Source organism: Homalodisca vitripennis, chromosome 2 (assembly GCF_021130785.1).
Source record: "Homalodisca vitripennis isolate AUS2020 chromosome 2, UT_GWSS_2.1, whole genome shotgun sequence".
NCBI classification, from domain to species: domain Eukaryota; kingdom Metazoa; phylum Arthropoda; class Insecta; order Hemiptera; family Cicadellidae; genus Homalodisca; species Homalodisca vitripennis.
In genome coordinates, this window is record NC_060208.1 from 10,716,298 (window position 1) to 10,737,393 (window position 21,096).

Below are 21,096 nucleotides of genomic sequence, written 5' to 3' on the forward strand. Positions count from 1 at the left end.
CTCGGACATTTGCCATCGTTATAGCTTATAAAATGTATAACACAATGTTTTGAGGATTGGAATCTATCCTCTTCGTCAGGTGGAGGAGGTATTAATACATACAAAATTAACTAACAGAAAGAAGTAAAGAAGCGAAGAAAAGGGTTTTACCATACCCCTGCTTGGAGTTCACTCCAAGCGTTGTCACTGCACATCATGCTAATCCTGAGCACAAATCACAAGTACGAGGATCACGATCGCACATCACACTAACAAGTAGTATCCCACTGTAGTCTGTGTTAGTGTGATGTGTGATCGTGATCCTCGTACTTGTTATTTGTACTCGGGACTTGCATCCTGTGCATTGACAACGCTTGGACTGGACTCCAAGCAGCTTTTGGGTATGTTTGAACCCTTTTCTTTCCCTTATTTACTTCTTTTTGTTCATTAATTTTGTATGTATTAATACCTCCCTCAAGTGACGAAGAGGATAGATTCCAATCCTCAAAACATTGTGTTATACATTTTATAAGCTATAACGATGGCAAATGTCCGAAATCCTGTTATCCCTTCAAACCTTCCATCGTCAATAACAAACTTTAAACAAAGAAATGAACACTACCAATTTTACTTACGAGATAGAATGATGACCCTCGTAGAGGAGTAAGAGAGATGTTGTGTACAGTCTGATGGATTCTAGCTGCATGAGAGCATTCCGCAACTCCTCTAGCCTACGTATCAGCGGAGGCAACGCGTCGGTACGCAACCGTGTTCCATCATGAAGGAAGTTGCGTACAGCGCTTTGGAAGCCTGCAGCAGTTAGAGTGCGCCCATACAGTTTGTTACGACAGAGGAAACGACCAGATGACGCTTGATATACCTGGGTTACACACATGACATATCAGACGCTGCAAATGTGTTCGGACATCAAGAGCAGTCTGCCTGAAATAATAGCTTTGAGACAGAACTTAACAACTTACACTTCCATGTACTGATTACTTGCAGAAAATATGGTGGTCAAAAGCAACACAAGAGCCGGCTCTAGTGAAACAAACTTGAGTTTTCTCCATAAGAACAATATTAAATCTATTTCTAATCATTGAGTTATAAATGATAACTCATTTTAAAGATACAATTAATACGCATCCAAACGCTGTTTTTTAGTGAATACTTTTTGAAAAGTTATACTATGATAGCAAACAGTTGAGAATTTTTTTCTCAATAACCTACAAGATATCAAAACACTAAAAAGCACTTGGATGTGTATTAATTATAACTTGAAAATGAGACATCTTCCGTAATTCTAGAACTAAAAATAAGGTTGAAAAAATGCATAAGGTTTAACATTGTTCTTATACAACTTCAATCAAGATGATTACCAGCACAGCTTGCTTTTATACAGTTGTTTTGAGTTCAACAATAGTTTAATTAATGTAACAATCTAAACAGCTTAATGACACATTGCTTTCCTTGCATATTTTATAAATTGGAGATATGTACTATGTTAAATCAATCAAAGGGTTTGGACTTCCTGGATGATGCATTGGACTGGAATGAGCAGTTGGAAGAAATTGAGAGAAAACTAGCAATGGGAATATTTGTTTTGCGGAACCTCAGTAAGTTTGAAAACCTACAGTCTCAGAGCTGTCTACCACTGCTTGTTTCAGTCACACATCTCTTACTCAGCAACATTGTGGGGAGAGTCTGAGTTAAATCTACATCAAATATTTACGTGGCAAATAAAAGCAATTCTCAACCTTCTTGTAAGAACTCACAATAAGGAGTTCTTCACCAGTCTGGGACTGTTAAAAGTTCCCAGTCTTTATATTTTGTAAAGTTCCGATGTACATAAATTAAACTTCCTGGAAATAAATAGCACAAAACAAACACCAGAAATAAGAATATTTGTAGCGAACAACGCAATCTTGTCTTAATGGAAAAAAGCCCAAGTATTCAGGAATGAAAATTTTACAACTTTTGTTCCCTAATATTAAATCACTAAAATTATGTAAAGAATCAAGTGCAAATAAACGAAACGAACATAAGTCAAGTCCAACCAGGGCCACCACCGCATAGGGTGAGATATTAATTAAAGAGTAAATGTACTAGTTTTATATTATACAAGACAATTATATACTAGATCATGTGTACAAAAATACTGTTATATTATCAAGTCAAGTGTTTCTGATATTTCGTACTGACTTCAATTTTAATTTTATGGATAATGAGGACCAAAAACAAATACATATTTAAGTATACTCCCACATACGTAGTTTAAAAATAGCTGTACCAAACTAAATATTATTATGTGTGGTTTTAAAGTCAATTTTGATTACCATTAAAATAACATTTGTATTATCACAAAACTATAAAAGGTTTCTCAGCCTGTATTTATATGCAAAATAAATATATTTGTAAAATTAGCTATTTTCTGAATGTATTATGGAATAGAATATAAAAATCACTCACTTAAGTAATTTAAATCCAGATTCTAGTCCAATTTTAAACCTTGAAACAGTCCATTCACCAGTCAACAGGAGCACCTGCCTTAATGCTTATACGTCATTCCCTTCCTCTGTGAACAGCGTCCAAATCTCACTTTTCCTTAGCACCCAAGAACCATGTAAACTTCAGAAAGATTTTAGTTCAGTTTTAGATTTGGTTCTGAGTTTAAGTTCGTAGTGTTTTAGATAAATAGTAGTGATGAGACTTATGTGGACGCCACAGAGAGCAGCCCGGCTGATACAATTGAACTTTTATCTGGACGCAGATAAGATACTTGTAATTTAAGTACTCGCACTGGCCACACTACTTGTAAAAGTGGTCAGTCTTTCCAAAGATTGTATTTTGTTAATGACTGTACATATTTGCTGTTGGAAATAAATTCAATTCAATTCAATTCAATTCAAAAATGTAATGACACATGGAGCTGATTCTCCCTACTGTTTAGCAGTCAAGGGTGACATCCCTACAGTAGAGGGTGTTGATTGCTTTTGTCACCACCTCCAGTATTGCGTATCAACCTCCTTTCCACCTATTAGAATTCCTGCAATTTCGATGTTATGGAGGCAACTATTGTAAATTACTTGGTCCTATGCGTCTGAATCTTCATAATATACCCTTCTTCAGTAGGACTTTTCATTATGTCCTTGAAAGAATCACATTCTATCAACAACGCCTTAATATCATCTTTTAACAGCTGCACTGTAAATGTAACAACTGACAAAGATAATCTGTAGTACTTTGAATGGAAGAAAATTTATGTCTTAGTCAGACTGTTTTTATGTAAACATTCATTGAAGTCTGTTCACGCTTATACTGTAAAAATTAAAAACAAGAAAGTAAGAAACAGGAAAACTATCCGATTGCTTATTATTTGTTGATAAAATTATAATAATAATCTTATTATTATTATTATTATTTAATAAAGGCCTTCAGAGACTTAAGCAGTTCACAATTTGAGATCAGAAGCGCAAACTTTCCATCTAAGTCCTCCTTCTGGTTCAGCATCACTAAGAGTGACATATAGCTAGTTCTTAGGGCAAAACTGCTTGCCTGTTACTGTATGACAGACAAGATGTCAACTGCTTCCACACTGCAGTCCAGTTCACAACTGTAGCGCAACAGAGGTTGTTACAACTGTAACACTAGACTTCCCAGTCAGAAAGAGACAAGAGATGTTACTATCCCAAAACAGTTCCCTCAGCCAGGAATAAATGAGCCTCGATTCTGCCGAGGAAGATATTGTGCGGATATTTGGAAAGGGAACTACGTATCCTAGAATTGAATTAGTATGACGAATACCAACTGGTTGTAACAATATATTGGTTTAATTTCATAAGTGTGTGCATGCTGTATGTACGTGCGCGTACGTGCATATGTGTACATGTGTGTCCGTACATGCGCGTCATACGTGCATGTGTGTATATATATTATTTGTCTTTGTTTTTTGTTACACTGTTTAGTTGTTATCTTTTATAAATAATAAAAATTGTTTAATGATTCTTATCCTCTTATTTAACAGTGTAATATCACATAATAATATTACCAAATGTTACATGACAGAAACTCTCTATTGAGGAATGCCAATTAAATTAAAGTGATTTATTACTTTATTTCTATAATACGTATGTACTGTGACAATGTCAACTGCACTTTCATTGTATCTAAAGACTAATAAAGAATCGTGAGAATTTAAGTTCCTGAATATTCTGTCAGAGGAAGTGATCTTAAAGTGTAAACAAAAAAAGCTGCAAAGTATCTTTTAACTGTAATTAACAATGTAATTTTTTTTTCTCAACTAAATGTTATAGGTGAGGCTTTATTATTATCGTTTGTCAATAATTTGGCTGTTTTACTTGCAATACAGCAATTTAGTTTAGTATAAATAACTGTAAGTGATATTTCTCTGATTCACTTGTAACTATGACAACTAACCTTTTTAATTTTTCAACCCTTTTATCCCCGTTTAAATGTCCAACTTCAAGGAAAGATAGCAATTCTCAATACATCGTTTTAGATCTATATTATAATACAGAACAATAACAAAAAACAATTGAAATCTTTATGACTTTATAAATCTACCATCGATAATGAATTTAAATTAAGATTAACAAAGTGGTTAAATCACCTGCATGCCTCCTATCCTGAGACCAAGTTTAGCCGAAGTCGTGGTGACTACTTTGACCATCTTGCTCTGTCGCTTCGCAAGGCTGTCGTTGTCTCCGTACTGTCTCGTCCCCATCTTAAGGTCCAGGATACACGGCAGGCTGAACCTCCACGTCAGATTCTCTAATACAATAAAGTCTGTGGATTCTGTTAAGCTAAACAGCAATATAGGTTGAGTTTCTGGATACCAAAGTTGTAGATCAGATAAAGTGTACTTACAACTTTTTTCGATTACAGGATTTTTAGGATGACTGAATTGTTAAGGGTGAAGGATCAGGCCCACCATGAGGAGAAGTAATGGACACTATCTTTTCACTTAGTTATTTATTTTTATTGGAATGGTCAGTCCAGCCTCTGGCAGCCAAAGAAGGCAGATATGTTTAGGTTAAGTAAATCTTTAAAAACTACAGGAGTTTTAATCAATCTGTCAAGTTTTATCTTATCACAATGTTTTGAAATCTATTGTGCCACTTCTGGACATCCATGGGGTCACTCCAAAAATTTTGAAATATATAAGAGTTTTTGTTCTATACTTATCAAGCATTAGATGTGTTCAAAGTTATCTCCTCCAGCATGATGCACTTTTGGATTCAGACTTTCTGCTCGTTTAAAGTACCCAGCCATCTAATTTTTGGAATAGAGTCAAACTATTTGCGAATCACATCATCAATTTCAGCTTCTGAACAAAAGTGACAACCATGCAAATGTTTCAGTTTGAAGAATAATCCCATCACAAATAGCGAGATCAAGTAAATAAGGCGAGTGCTCCATTGTTTTGATCCCTTTTTCTGAATCAGTTGTTTTTGCAAAAATGTGAGAAGAGACATATTCGTGGTGCCTATAATAATAAACCTTTAATTTTCAAGTCCTGGAGAACTTCTGGCAAGCATTGATTAGTGTACTAATTTGCTATGGCTCATCCACACAACCTATACGATTCTCTCCTTGAGTTCAAATGCAGTAAAATAGAGTATGTACCACCAGTAAACATTTTAGATATAACCTGATGACCACTGTTACTAAGCAGCTGGAGGGTCTTCTGAATTGTGAGATACCCATCAAGAAACAATTGTTCTAAACGAGGAACTTCACCTTTTACAGTGATAACTAAAAATATGATTTTAGAATTTTAAAACTTAACTGCCATTTTCAAATATGGTGACCAACTTTAAAATTCTTCATGGAATAGAACACTGATATGATGAAATATAAATTTAACAGAAATTTCTTAGGCTGTGTAGGCTAGATTAGTCTAGGTTGTTAGGTTATGTTAGGTTTGGTGGTAAGGTAAGATAAGGTTGTTAGATCAGGTACTTAGGTTAGTCTAAGTTGTTAGGTTAGATTAGGTGCTAATGTTAGGTAAGGAGGTTAGGTTAGATGGTTAGGTTAGGTGGTTTGGTAAGATTAGATTAGGTTAGGTTAGGTGGTTTGGTAAGATTAGGTTAGGTTAGGTGGTTTGGTAAGATTAGGTTAGGTTAGGTGGTTTGGTAAGATTAGGTTAGGTTAGGTGGTTTGGTAAGATTAGGTTAGGTTAGGTGGTTTGGTAAGATTAGGTTAGATTAGGTGGTTTGGTAAGATTAGGTTAGGTTAGGTGGTTTGGTAAGATTAGGTTAGGTTAGGTGGTTTGGTAAGATTAGGTTAGGTTAGGTGGTTTGGTAAGATTAGGTTAGGTTAGGTGGTTTGGTAAGTTTAGGTTAGGTTAGGTGGTTTGGTAAGATTAGGTTAGGTTAGGTGGTTTGGTAATATTAGGTTAGGTTAGGTGGTTTGGTAAGATTAGGTTAGGTTAGGTGGTTTGGTAAGATTAGGTTAGGTTAGGTGGTTTGGTAAGATTAGGTTAGGTTAGGTGGTTTGGTAAGATTAGGTTAGGTTAGGTGGTTTGGTAAGATTAGGTTAGGTTAGGTGGTTTGGTAAGATTAGGGTAGGTTAGGTGGTTTGGTAAGATTAGGTTAGGTTATGTCAAGTAAGACACTGCACTAAGCAGAAGGTGTACTAAACATGCACACTTTGGGTATGCTATTCAGGTATATGATAAGGCACCTGGATGTATACATCTGTTGTAGATAGTAAAATAAATATTGAAAACATTTGAACATCCACAATGTCACTGTAGGTATTGTTTATTTTTTAAACTTTGTATAGTTCCACAATAAAAAAGATCAAGGTTTCAAAATTGTTCACTGATTTTTTGTTAGATTTCTTCAAAACAGCTTAGGAATATACAAGCAAACAGTTTAATAAAGTAACAGTAAAAGAGTTTTGACTTGGTTAGTTAGACAATAAAAGAGTACAAGATTTACTATTTGTTCTTTGTAGATATAATTATGACAATAATTTTATTTTATTGTCCCCAAAAGTGTTAGAAACCTCACATTATTATTACTATATTGTATACCTTTTCTTCACCAAAGTGATGTAAAATACAATAAATATATAAACAGATTTATGTAATATCACTGTAACTCAGCATCATCCATGGAATCTTCTCAACAATCAAAGTAACCCTTAAATCATGCAAAAATACCTATTTACTTTGGTGCATTATCATCATAAATAGCTTTCAACATCTCAACAATACTTTGGTTTCACACAATTTTTATATTGAGCTTTTATTCAGCCATTTTACTACGTTCATTTAAAGTCTCTGAATAATTTTCTGACATGTTATTTAGCTGGAAGTCCAAATTAAATTTGGTTATTACTTGTGTAACATACACCAAATTGTATCATTTGTTTATTTACTGAAGAGAACATAAATATGAAATTAAATTTAAAATTGCTGTATTTCTGAGGCAGCAATGATATAAAATGAAATTAAATGAAAATTCGTTTATTTAAACAGGCAAAGTTAGGGCCTCATGGCCCTTTCTTACACTTAACCTGTCTGATCAATAATTATTAACAAATATTAACGAAATTAATATTAACACTAATCTACCTTACTAATTACATTAAATTAAACATTAATATAAACACTAAAAATTATAAATATGATACTTCTAAAGAAATAAATAAAAATATAATTATACAATCATAACACAAAATAATATTACAACTTCCATTTTTAATAAGAACCAAACACTATAATTAATACCTAATAAAAATAATTTATAAATATATAATAAGAATATTTTTGAAATAAATAATATATATGGTGTTTTATCTCACTCACACACAATGCCAGCACCACACCCACAGACCCCTAGGACGGACCCGCCCCGACCAACCGTTCATGGTACAAACGTCTCAGTGCCGCCACAAACCGCTGATCTCCCTCAATGGAAGTGATTTCTGGGGGGAGGGAGTTCCACAAACGACAACCCATCACTTGAAAAAATCTATCAAATACTACAGTCCTGTGTTGGGGCATTATTAAGGTACGAGAACCAGAGCGAGTGCTTCTTAGACTATCATGAGATATAAATTGAAAATAGTTTGAAAAATATTTTGGAAATCCAGATTGTAAAATTGAATGAACTAAATTTAGTATTTTGATTGATTGTTGTTCTTTTAATTTCAAAATATTTCCCTGAATATAGTACAGTGTAATGTGTTGGTCTCGTCTCACATCATAAACGTAACGTAAACAGTAGTTTTCAGTCCTTTGCAGCTTCTCACTAAGTGCTACCGTCATGTCATTCATCACAGAGTTGCAGTAATTGAAGTGTGGAAGTACTAGTGATTTTGTCAACAGTAGTTTGATCCGTTCAGGTAGAAATCTTTGTAAGTGTTTCAGTGAGTGGACAGATGCGAAGACTTTTTTACATATATCCCTCACCGCTTCCGTCCAAGTCAAATTCGAGTTAAATGTCAAACCAAGATTTTTCACTGTTTCGTAGTATGGTAGAGTAGTTCCGTCAATAATTAAGGATTCAATAGTGTTCGGGTCCAGAAAGTTCCGTAAACGTGTGTGGGATATAAGTATTGGTTTGGTTTTTGCATGGTTTAGTGTAAGCCCATGGTTTCCACACCATAAAACATAAAGCAATGGACTGCTTTAACCCTCTCTAACACTTAACCCCAAATTGTATATACTGCGGATGATACAACAAAAATGTTTCAATTCCTTATTGTTCACTAGTAATAAATTCACCGACTATCCCTACCAGTCCATAGATACAAATACGAATCAAAGGATACTGAGAGGACAATGTTCCTCCTCCAACTTCGCCATGAGCCTTGTGATGTACTCTTTGTGACACTTGAGTACCCAGGGGTTGATAGTAGCAGCATCGTCGTCCACTGCTGGCTCTGCATCAAACATGGCCGACAGTGATGCCCCCTCCACTTCGATGCTCCCATTCCTCCGCAGTCTTAGTCTACAAACACACACTTGAGTCCAGATTACTATTAGAATATTGTGAATATCTGTAACTGTCCAGTAATCATTGGTGAATTGCTACCAGTTACATAATTCAATTAATAAATATACCTTAATGCTGAAATTAATCAAACTTTAAGATTATAAATTAATAGAAATGTTACATTTTTACAGTGATTATAATGCCACGGTATGAATAGGCCTAAATGTTATTTATAAAGTCTGGTAGTGAAATTTCAACATTTCTGGTAGCAAATCAGCTTAATGCTAAATGTTAACTCAATAGGTATAAACTTTATATAGACGAATGGTAATTGCTCAATCACAAAAATACAAATTTTTACTTAGGTTTTAAAAACTAATTCAAAATACAAAACATCACATGCCATCTTGGTCTTCCCCACAGTGTATTTGCTTTTTGAAGAAGATAATTTATTCAAACTTTGACCCCCTGATGCTTTTTGTATATGACCCCCTGATGCCTGAAGTAATATTTGTACAGCAATGATACAAAATTGTATTTTTAGAAACTAATTTTGTATCAATGAAGATGTTCCGTTTTACGATCTGATTTGTCGTAATATTACACAAGAAATAGTCCTGTACCTAGTGATTGCCATTCATGCAGTTTTGCCAATTCCCACTAGACTTCAACACCTCCCTCTGTAATCCACTGTGAACCCTTAGCTCCATGGTTCAACTGAGTTTATCCATTGTGTTAATGGATTTATTCATATTGTATGATTATATCAAATGATAACAGTGTGCAATGGCAGTCAAACGAATGATTCATTACAGGTTGGCAATGATGACTCAGAGAGAGAGAGAGAGAGAGATGAAAAGTAGTAGACTAAACTGAAAAGGTTGTGGCAGATTCCAGTGATGGGGAAGAAAATATGATCTACATGAATATATAACAGACTAGCTTTTACCCGCAGCTTCACTCGCATTTAAGCTTTTAAATAAGCATCGGAGATCGTTACTATAGAAATGTATTAATAGGATAGCTATATTTTATTGCTGAAACATTACTACACACAATGAAGCTTAAAAAACAAAATATGCTTTATTAAATTATATGTTAAAATATATTTTACTGCAACAAAAATAAATAATTTTGATTTCTAACAATTTAAAAAGATAAAATGCAGAGTATCAATGTAGAATATTTTTGTAGATTATATTATAAGTTTTCCGTCAGGTGCAAATATGTATAAATTCCGGTTATTAGACACTCGAGAACAGGCTACATATAGTTGACCTTGAGAGAAGCATGGCTTTTCTAAATGCACTCCCGCTACCTGTAATGTCTGCTCTTGTGCTTTGTTTATAATATTAGTAGGAATTCCAAACAGCTGAAATTATAATCAATTGGATGGATTGGATTGGATTAGATGTTAACGTGACCATCAATAATACAGTGTGACGGTATTACAGTACTCATTGTACTGTAATACTTGAATAATAATAATATATGAATAATAATTGACGGGTTGGAAGTTCATTGCTAGATGGTGTTGAAGTAGCTATATTTTGATATTTTTTGACAAATAATTTTTTTATTTTTCGTAAGGAATAAATCTTGTTTATTAATAAAAAGTATCCTATGTTACTTATAATATCTCCAAGAATATGTGTACAAAGTTTCATGGTGATCGTTTAAGTAGTTTTCAAATGAAAGCGTAACAAACAAACTTACATTCACATTTATAATACTGGTAGGGACTAGACATGTTAGTGCAATTAAACTTAAACCGCTCCACTTTTACGTGTTTGAGTGTCTTTGGTGATTTTAAATAAGTGGAAAGTTCTATTTTCAGGAAGCATTATTAACAAATTAATAATACTTTTGTTGGATTACATATTTTTTTATTTAAATTAAATAAGACTCAAAATGTACTAACAGTAAATGGGTTTCATACAGTCACCTTGGCAGTTTAATACGTCTTTTTGTAGAACAATAATAAGTTTCACTCATCAAAAATACTTTTTTAAATTAATAAGAAAGCAATAATTTACGACTGAGGCTTAATAAAATCAAAATAAATAGGATTAAAAAAACTGCTTAGGACTATGTTATGAGATGAGTCAAGTATGCTGGTTTATGCAAGACATTTGCTTGAAGTAAACAACTGCACAGAGTAACAATTACGTTTACGCCAAGTTCAAGTTTTGAGGCTCACTGAATCACAACTACCACAGAGTGTTTGGCTGACCAACAACTTTCACTCTAATTTTAGTCTCCAGCAAATTACGTTATCAGTGCTTGACAACAATGGACACAAACACAATAGACAGCAATGTTGACTCATAAAACAATCAGTCTAATGTTGACTCATAAAACAATCAGTCTGATAATTTTTAAATGCTCCCTCCATGCCTTGTACTGTTATTTACAAACACTAGTATAAATAAATCTGTCAACCAGGATTTTTTTATAACATATAGCATAGATGCAAGTAATTTTTAATTTAGTGAAAACAAATTTCACTAAATAAAGTAGTATAAAATTGTGCCAACAAATTAAGTCAACATAACAAATATGATAAAAAATACCCACTAAATAAAGTAGTATAAAATTGTGCCAACAAATTAAGTCAACATAACAAATATGGTAAAAAATAGTCCAAAACGAACACAATCTCGTAGTGATGTGAGAACTAGGAATCATATATCTACAAAGAAAAACTGTTCATCCCAAGCAATTGGGATGAACTAGTTAGAGTTCCACCTGTTGTCAAGATGGTGAAAGCCAAACCGATATCAGACTGAAAAAATAGTTTTAACCAAAGAACTTTTGAGTACAGAACGGCTGACTGATGAATCTATTTCTCAACATATAGATTTGTTAAACAATATTCTATTAAAAACCTACGATCTTTACATTCTTCCCCCACTAATAGTACAAGCTGTAAACTGTGTAAGCAGTTATGCTGAATACCTTGACAGAAAAATTTTATTTTTATGTCCCTAAATAATTGTTAAATGACGTGGGAGGATCACATTGGAGCACATTTATTTATATTAGAGCTACAAAAATGTTTTTACCACTACGATTTCCGTCTCATTTATCAATGAAATTGCTTTTAATTGAAAAGAAAAAAGAAAAAATCTTGACAAAAAATGGGTAGAATTGTGGTATGTTCATGCTTTATGCTGTTTATTTGCTTATTTAAAGCTTTCTACTGACTAAAACACTGGACACAGATAAATGAAAGAACTTGATTCTTTGATGGCTTACTATGTTGTAGAGATTTCCTGACAGTGTCGTCTCAAAGAAAAACATGGCTGGATGTGTTTAAGTTTTGAAATATGAATGTATTATGTTTGCCATGTTGAGATCCAGGAGTAAGCCTGAGATCTTCCATGTAAAAATGACGTTGACTGACAAAATCGGTTGGATCTTCTTGTCAACGTGAAGTTGAGTTGCAACTATTAGTTTGCTGGGAAGATATAACCAGTTTGCAGTGTTTACCATACACCAACTCGGCAATAGAAGAATTTAGGTCTGGTCGGGTAGCACTGTCGATTCCAAGAAGAATAATGCAAAGAGTTTTTTCTAACCATGACACATGGTGGCAGCTTTGAGTTGTCTGTGAAATCGTTCAACCATGCCATTGGCACAGGGTGATAGCTGCGGGTGCAATGACTTTTGCTGCCAAGTAACATTCCAAGGAGATGGAATAGATTGCACTCAAATTGGATTCCTTGATCTGTCATTATCCAGCTTAGTGTACCGAAGTGAGATATCTAGCAGTTGATGAGGGCGTCAGCCTTTGTGATGCCTTTGAGGGGCCATGCTTCTGGCGATGTGGTGAATCTATCTAATGCAGTCTAGCAGAAGTGATAGGGACCAGCTAGTAGAGAAGGTCCAATGCGGTCTATTTGGACATGTTGAAATCGAGCTGAAGGCAGTGAATAAGTCCTAATAGAAGTTTTGAGTGGAAGGAAGAGCTTGTAGGTCAAGTGGTGTGGATAGAAATCATGCGTACATCCGAGACATTAAATCTGCGCACATGGTGGATGATCCACAAACAAACTGAATATCAGTTGTGTATTGAGCATTGAAGGAAATCTGATTAATCCAGATAGGTGGCAGTTAGTCTTTATGTTATTGGATAACATACTTGAGGGGTTTGTGGTCTGTAAATATTGAACAGTGTTCATTAAGAATTTAAGATGTGGTGAACTGCAGAGTAAACAGCTAGGTGTTCTCTGTGGTAAGCAGACCACTCAGATTGGCGTGGTGTGAGTTTCTTGGAGGAGAAAGAGAGAGGTTCCCAGTTGTTTCCAGCACGTTAAAAACAAGCATCAACACCTATGTTTGACACATTGGTGAAAAGTCCATAAGGGTGTTTTGGGATTGATGTATCTGCTCATACTTTATTGCTTGTTGATGAATTTGTGGCTAAATATTAAACTGTAACAATGCACCGTCCCCCATATTCACCATAGCTCTGTGTGACATTTTTCTTTCCCAAATAAAGATAACCATGAAAGAACAAAATAAGGTCACTAAATTATTGAAGGAGCTGATGGCCATATCAAAAATTGAATCTTAGAAGAGCTTCAGGGAGGAGCATTGGCACAGGACCATAATATCTGTTGGGAAATACTAAGAAAGAGATAACACTAATATATAGTAAATTTTATTTCTTTGTACGTACTTATAAACACAATTTGAGCTGGATTAGATTATTTAAAGTATAGTGCAAGAGGAGCAAATAAAACTTAGTTGGAACTGGAAGCATTGAAGGAGAAAAGAATGAGATTAACTGGTCTTCACGGACAAGGACTTGTGGAAAATAGGGACTAGAATTAATGTAAAAATAAATATGATAGGATGAAGGCAACCAAAGGAAGATTAAAAACGGAAGTTACTTGTTTAAAGGGTAGTTCAGTAAATGATGTTATCACTCACCGTTTTAAAGTAGAAGAAGGCTTTGGGCTGTAATTGTCCGGACTAGAAGCCAATAACGTAATGTACTCGCCCTCTTGGATAAGGCGAACTTTTATGATTCCATAATAGCGTGGTACAAAAGATCTCAGGCTTTCGGGAAGACTTTCGTAAAACAACTGCTCACGCTCGACAACAGGCTTACAAACGGTCGCTTCATCCAGGCAGAGCATTGACGAATGACCGCCTACTTGGTGAATGAACGGCTGCAGCTGTATCACAAATATACCATTTAAGGTTCCCTTATTGAGAGTAAATCTTAGAATTACATTCCCACCAGACTTCTGCTCTCATTACTGTCACAACATCGTTGAGTTATCTTAAATACATGAGCCCTAGTCCAGTCAAACATCCTAGTTCTGAATGGACAGTAAGGAAAGAGACATTGATGAGAACCCAAAGTATTAACAAATCAATTATTTTAATTATCTTTTGAAGAGTGAAAACTGCAATTCAACTTTGTATCAATAAATAAGTTCATACAGCAACCTCTGGTGTTCAACTGCTACTTCTGTGAAAAATCAAATTGAAGGAAAGTTAAATTGGTACACACAGTTGTAAAGTGTGTTCTTAGCACCTACACAACTTGTGTCACAGTAAAGGTGCTAAATCTATACAATATTTCAAACTGTACACAATGTTCTAACAATGGTGAAATGACTTAGGCCTACAATTTATGCGTATTCTTGAAAAACAACAAGCCAACTCCACCTCTATGCTACCTCTTATTAAAGTACAGCCATTCCTGTGCACTAACTTAAAATGCTGGCAAAATAATCGATTGAAACAATTGAATTTGGTTATATCAAACTACAATTATCGATATATAAAGATTTTACTAAAATAATTAAAAAAAGGCTGTGAATGTTTTGTTTAAATAATTAGTATTGAAAATACTTGTAATTATTTATATCTAGTGGTTTTATAAACAACAACCAAATGAAAGAATCAAAACAAGTAAAAATAGTTAATTGCATGAAACAACAATGATCAAAACATTGACAGATTTGATCTCCTATTGTTTTCCAGATAAAAATTCCTATCCACTATAAGAAATTTAAAAAATTAACTCTTATCAAATAACCTTCCTTCCATCATGTATAGGTGGAATGACGACTGCTTTATAACAACCTTGTTTCCAGATTTGGTTCTCTTTTGGTGTCTTAAATGCATGTTCCTATTTGTGGAACTAAGATTTGCTGGTAAAACCATAAAAGTGTTGTGTCAGTACTTTTAAAGGTAAATCTTAAGCTCAGCGACTACCGCTCTAATTGCCGTGATTTTTTGCATACTAACACAGGTTAACGTAATTTCACCGAAAAAAATAATCCCGATTATCGCCGTAGCCGTTTACTCCCCCCCCCCCAAAAAGAAATGTCGGAAAAATAAAATTAGAAAAAACCTGACTGCTTAAGATTTACCCTTTTAAAATATGATCTTACTCAATCAAATTAACGTTGTTGCCATTTTCAAAATAGATACGACTAATAAACAAAAGAAACAAATATTATACACCTAGGACTAATTTAAATTTATGTTTAGTACTATAAACTTGACATTACTAAATATAAATTAAAATGTTGTTCTTATAGTTGTGGAAAATTGGTATATTCTTGTACAATCTTTATTCAATAAATTATTATAACATTGTATTACTTTCACAATATCAATATCAATAATAAAAATCTATGTATCTAGTCAATTATTTTTATAGCTTCTTAAGGAAGCGCAGCCCAGACCCTCTTGTAAAACAGTGGAGTACCATTGAAGGACAAGGCATCCATATATTCAGTGAAAAAGTATTAAATATGATTACACTGTGTGTAAAACATACAGGTACTTATTGTGCACTATAGAAAATTAGCTATAGCAAGCACTATAGCAAGCACTATAGCTAAACAGTGATTGTACAGTAGTTTAACACATTGACTGCAGCAGATGCTTTACCATGCAAGAATGTAGGAAGAGTAGTAGATCTCATTCAGTATAGAGATTCAGTAAAGGTGTTAATGAGTCAGTGTTTGTTCTCTGACAATGTAGCCTACAGAACAAGTAAAACCACAGCAACTGTTTGGGAATTGAATTATGTTAACTTATGTACATTACTGTGTGTTACTTATAATTATTATGAACTTAGACTAGGCTCAATAGAATAGCCTTTAGTCTAATATGGCAGTGTACCTTTGCACCTGAAACCTGAACTAACTCTAAAGAAGTTGTGAATAGTTCAGAATTTGTAATTGATAAATAGTAACAACAATATTACTTTTTTCAGATGCAGTTAAATTAATTGTAAATACATACTAACGATTAGCAATAAAACAATCACATAGCCTAGTTAACTACTACCAATTCAAAATATCATAAAACCTACAGATACATACTGAAATATATTTCGTTCCATTATCTGAATTCTCTTCCATCGGCAAACCATATATAATATCAATGAATGAATAGTAGTTGATTTAAAATTAGTTTATTACTCGTATAATTGTACATATAACCTCAACTTGAACATGAAACATTCCCTTTGCTCCATCACTCCTTAAGTATCATTGGTGCTGAATAGCTAATCAATTAATAATTTTCTAGAAAACAAACAATGTCATTTATTCGAGATATTAATTAATATACTTTAATAACCTATTTATGATAAAATCAAGTGAACTTGAAGACAATTCTATGATATTGATAACAGATTACATGTTTGTCGTCTGCACCTTACGTTAACAGTAGTGACTAATACATAGTGATGGCAAGATGGCATTGGGAACTACATGACAGAGCTAATACTTATTCACAGGTAACAAAAACACAGAGAACTGTGGCTCTCTAAATCGAATTTACGTATCTTATCGATTCCAAAAAAGCTCCCAACCTTACAAGTTCTCTATTTCAATAAGAATCAGATTCGAAGAACCACACGGAATTAGAACTGATATAAGATAAGCGATAACTGTTCTCGGCATAACTTTTACATCTCTCTCTTTAGTATTTTGTCAATAACCTATTGCCAAAATAACGTGGTCAGTTGATACTACGCTCCAGTATCATGTTACCGTGGTAACATTTTACTATCTGGCCCACGAGTGGTATTAATTAGCATCTTGCCCTTACTAAACTTACGGCATTATTGGTACCCCGGTAACGTGTTACCACTTACCAACCAGCCTAAGCTTGAAATTAGCATCAATGATGTTATTGAATCGATACTACTCCTGTTATCCGATAACACGTTACCAGCCGACCCACTCTCACGCTGTAACTGAAGTTACGTTATTAAGATGCAAGTAAATTGACTCAGATTAAATCAAAATGTGTAGAGTTATTAACACATTACTTTATAACACAAAGTAAATGTGATTTTATTCTAGTACGATATGTTAACTGCATTTCAAATTGAGATGTTTTTATTATACCAAATGTGTGTATTACGTTGCAGAATAAAAATACACAAACAAAACAAAATTGTCCTAGATTTCAAACACACCCTAAATAAACACTTATTTATTATGTTCAAATTTATGATCTGATAAATATGTATACAATTAATTCTTCAAGATGTGTGAAGTATTACAAAATAAAAATACTTTTGAGTGTGTGTGTGTGTGTCGTGTGTGTGTGTGTATGTATATATATATATATATATATATATATATATATATATATATATATATATATATATATATATATATATATATATATATATACATACATACATAATATAGAAATATACAAAATTAGCTGACAAAATCTTTTCTTCTGTCTAAGTGTAAGAATGATTACACAAAATTTGAGTTACAATTTTAAATAACTGTGCAGCTCGCTTGCTTCTTAGACGTGTGCTGCGTTCTGAGATAAGATTACCTGCTGCAGAAAAAAGGTATTCGCAGGGAACGAATGTTGTTACAACATTGAACCTCCTCTTGAATAATTTACCCAACAAAGAGAAATTCCCTTTATTTTCTTTCCACCAAATAAGTAGATCCTTATTTCTGTCAAGGTTATCGTCCTCTGAGTAGCGGTTTAGTTCTTGAATTGCTGCAAATGATTTTGAGTCTAAAATAAAAACCAAGTGCTAGAATAAAGATCTATTATCTCATTACATTGTGATAACCAAATAAAATTGAGGATTTTGTTATCATAAATAAAGTTTGTATGTTTTCTTAAACCTAAGTAATAATATTGAAAAATATAGGTTCTTCTTGATTACTTTTAGGTTTTTTTTTAATTCTCTTCTAAAGGACTTCCCAAATTGAGTTTCTATTTTAAAAGTTCTTTAGTCAAACCTTCTGGTGTATCATTTTGTACTGATGAACCTTCGTCATCAGGCTCTCCAAATCTCTGCCAAAAGCTCTGCACATTGCTTTTTTATTTCTTCTGCTGCGACTTCACTCGAAAAGGGAGCTAGGTCTAATGTAGTTGCCATACCATAGTTGTACTATGTTCTATGTTTTCAAGTTGAACCTTTAATCTACTTAGTAGTTCACATAGTAAGGTTTTTATTTATTATTTGTGTGGAGAAATTTTCCTTTTGCATCTTTTTCCATACGCCAGTCAAGCCATTTACTAGTAATATAACTTGACTCCCGGTGACATAGCGTTCGCCTCATACTTTGTTGTCACTTCTTCAAATTATTTGAAAACTATGTAATTTCCATGTAATTTCCGTTAGAACGGGAAAGACTTTATTGGTCAAAGCAATTGTGGTCTATATATCGTCTGAAATTCAACAAAGCGGGTAACCATATAAAACGTTGAACTCCATCTGGTGGTACTTGTAAGATCAGTTTCTTAGGTTATAATCCCGATTTGTTTTGTAAAACGAAAAGCTTTTCCTTAGCAGTAGTAACTCTTTTGAACAAAATTACAATTTCCTTGATTTTTCTAGCAAACTATTTATATTTATTTAAAGAGCCTTGCACAATAACGTTGAGGGTATGAGCAAAACAGCCAAAATGTTTCAACTTAAATTCATTTGTAATTGCGCCTTTAATGTCACTAGCGTTATCTGTCACTACAAGTGAAATATTATTGGTCTTGTGAAATTTATTAGTATATTTTTTATTCCCACACAAGTTGGCCCTAGTGTGAGGTACAGACATAGATGAACATTCCAATATAATAGATTTAAGTTCTAGGAATCTGTGATAAAATGAGGTGTAATAGCTATATAACTTTGAACTTTTTTATATCCAAGTGTCCGTTGTTAAACAAACAATTTCAACATTCAGTAATCCATTGACACATTTTTCATACTGTGCAGGAATGAGACTTTTATAAAATAATGGTTTTCATATCAGGAACTGTGTAGGCAGGGTTTAGGGTTTTAATGAAACCAGAAACCCCTTCACTATATACCATAGTAAAGGGTTGAAAATCAACTGTAAATAGTTTAAATAACAAAGTGTCAAGATTCCTTTTCTGTGTTTTACTTCATTTTTTGATGAAGGTAAAAAGATTGTATTGTTTGTTGACTGTTTGATGTAACATTTTGCTGTATGCAAACACTGGTGTTGGAGAGAGATAAATTGATTCCTTAAGTTTGAAACAGTGGATTTAAAGTTTAAAATTTGCTTCCATAAATAATATTGCTACTTTACTTACATTAGCCTCCACTTTGAAGTACGACCATAAATAGCTGGTTTTCAATTTCGCAACTCTACTCATATAACAATATTATATGAGTGGAATTACGAACTATGTTACAATATGGTAATTTAAAATTTTGACTACACAATGCAATTATTGTTTAGTTTTAAAATTAACTAGTACCCTACAGTATAATATTTGGTCTGGTATACTACCTTAAAATAGACTAATTATAAACGTATTTAATCCACTGCACAATACAATTATATATTACTTATAGACTACTTCTAATTAATAATTACTAAAACGACATGACATAAGAACGAATAGGTGAATGACAAATATTAAAATTAAATTGGAGTTTTTCACTTTTCCAGAAACAAGTCTGCACAGGTTCATTTCTATTTTTATAAATATGACTGATAATTTTATCTTTTGTTCCCAGCCCCTCCCGCCACTCGCTCCTCAGTCCAGCTCACTTTTCTACGTTATTGGTCTCTCAGTTACGTAATACCAGGAAAGCTTTATCAGAACGATAGTGACAGTGAGAACTTGAGTCACATATTCAGCCCACCTATTACTGAAATGACAGGGAGTTACTGGTAACACGTTATCCATAACCATGTTACAGACACTAAAACGTTATACATCGCCCATCTCAACTATTTAGTTCATGTTTCTAGTAGTGACCTTTGGCTGTTCATATAAGTACACTCAACAGTGTTACCAGACGTCTGGCTTTAGGAGGACATGTCCTCCTTTCAATTCTTTATCCTCGTATCCTGCCGGCTTATGAAAATTATGTAAAATGTCTAGCTTGTTGGCGAATGTACAAAAACAGTACCATTACATCAAACAATTCCTTCGATTTCCGAAGTTCGAAGATAGACAATAAAAAGTTATTGCAGCGCACACGAAATGCCATGGCTTGTGAAATAAACTGATGTTTGATTTAATAATTGTAAGTTGAGTGTTGTCTATAGGGGCACTAACTTACTGTTCTTTCTATCCGCTCAGCTACACTGGCACTACTACCCCTATGATTTTCTATTTATGTATTACCAGCTGTTACCTGCGTCTTCACTCGCGGTTCTCTAATTCAAAGTCCTTAGCCTACTTTGTAAATCACTTATGATATAATATGACAGTCAACTATATTTTTAAACGTAAGTAGGCATACGACCAGGTTCATTTTATTTCAGTGTTCATGGTTAGACGATCAGAGGTTAAGGAACTAAGTCTTTTATCAAGTTTAGCGTGTATAATAACATTTCTGGTTAATTGATTATATTATTTCCGATGCCACAACTAATCAATAAAATGGATACATAGGTCTCAAAAACCTACTTTGGTTACAAAAAAACTTATTTCCAGCTCTTGTGCTCTCTTCCAGGTCTGATGTATCTCCAACGCAGTACCCGGGAAGTGGCCGGATAAACCGAGGTGCGGTAAAACCGAGGCCGGATATGAGGGGTTCTACTGTAGTAGAATTTGCCTCGTCGACCCGGTGAAAGAAATATATTTACCCACTTAGGACTGAGAAGCCTGCCTTAGTCAAAAAGTGTCTACTTCCGGGCGTTTA

General features: G+C 33.7%; 1 protein-coding gene across 4 annotated transcripts in view; it reads right to left on the reverse strand.

The window, feature by feature from the left end:
• The window catches only part of LOC124353545 (inositol hexakisphosphate kinase 3-like), a 33,996-nt gene extending 17,297 nt beyond the window's left edge, over positions 1-16,699 (reverse strand). The window contains exons 1-5 of one of the 4 annotated variants that reach the window (XR_006921608.1): positions 16,307-16,699; positions 13,887-14,134; positions 8,785-8,963; positions 4,610-4,794; positions 615-859 (exon numbers count right to left, since the gene is read on the reverse strand). Coding sequence is in view for 3 of the 4 variants with exons in the window: in XM_046803430.1 (XP_046659386.1) it covers positions 615-859; positions 4,610-4,794; positions 8,785-8,963; positions 13,887-14,134; positions 16,307-16,345 (896 nt within the window). In the remaining variant the exon portion in view is untranslated. The remainder of the gene's footprint in view (positions 1-614; positions 860-4,609; positions 4,795-8,784; positions 8,964-13,886; positions 14,135-16,306) is intronic. The other 3 variants (XM_046803430.1, XM_046803431.1, XM_046803432.1) reach the window with 3 other exon arrangements.
• Positions 16,700-21,096: the final 4,397 nt, after the last annotated feature.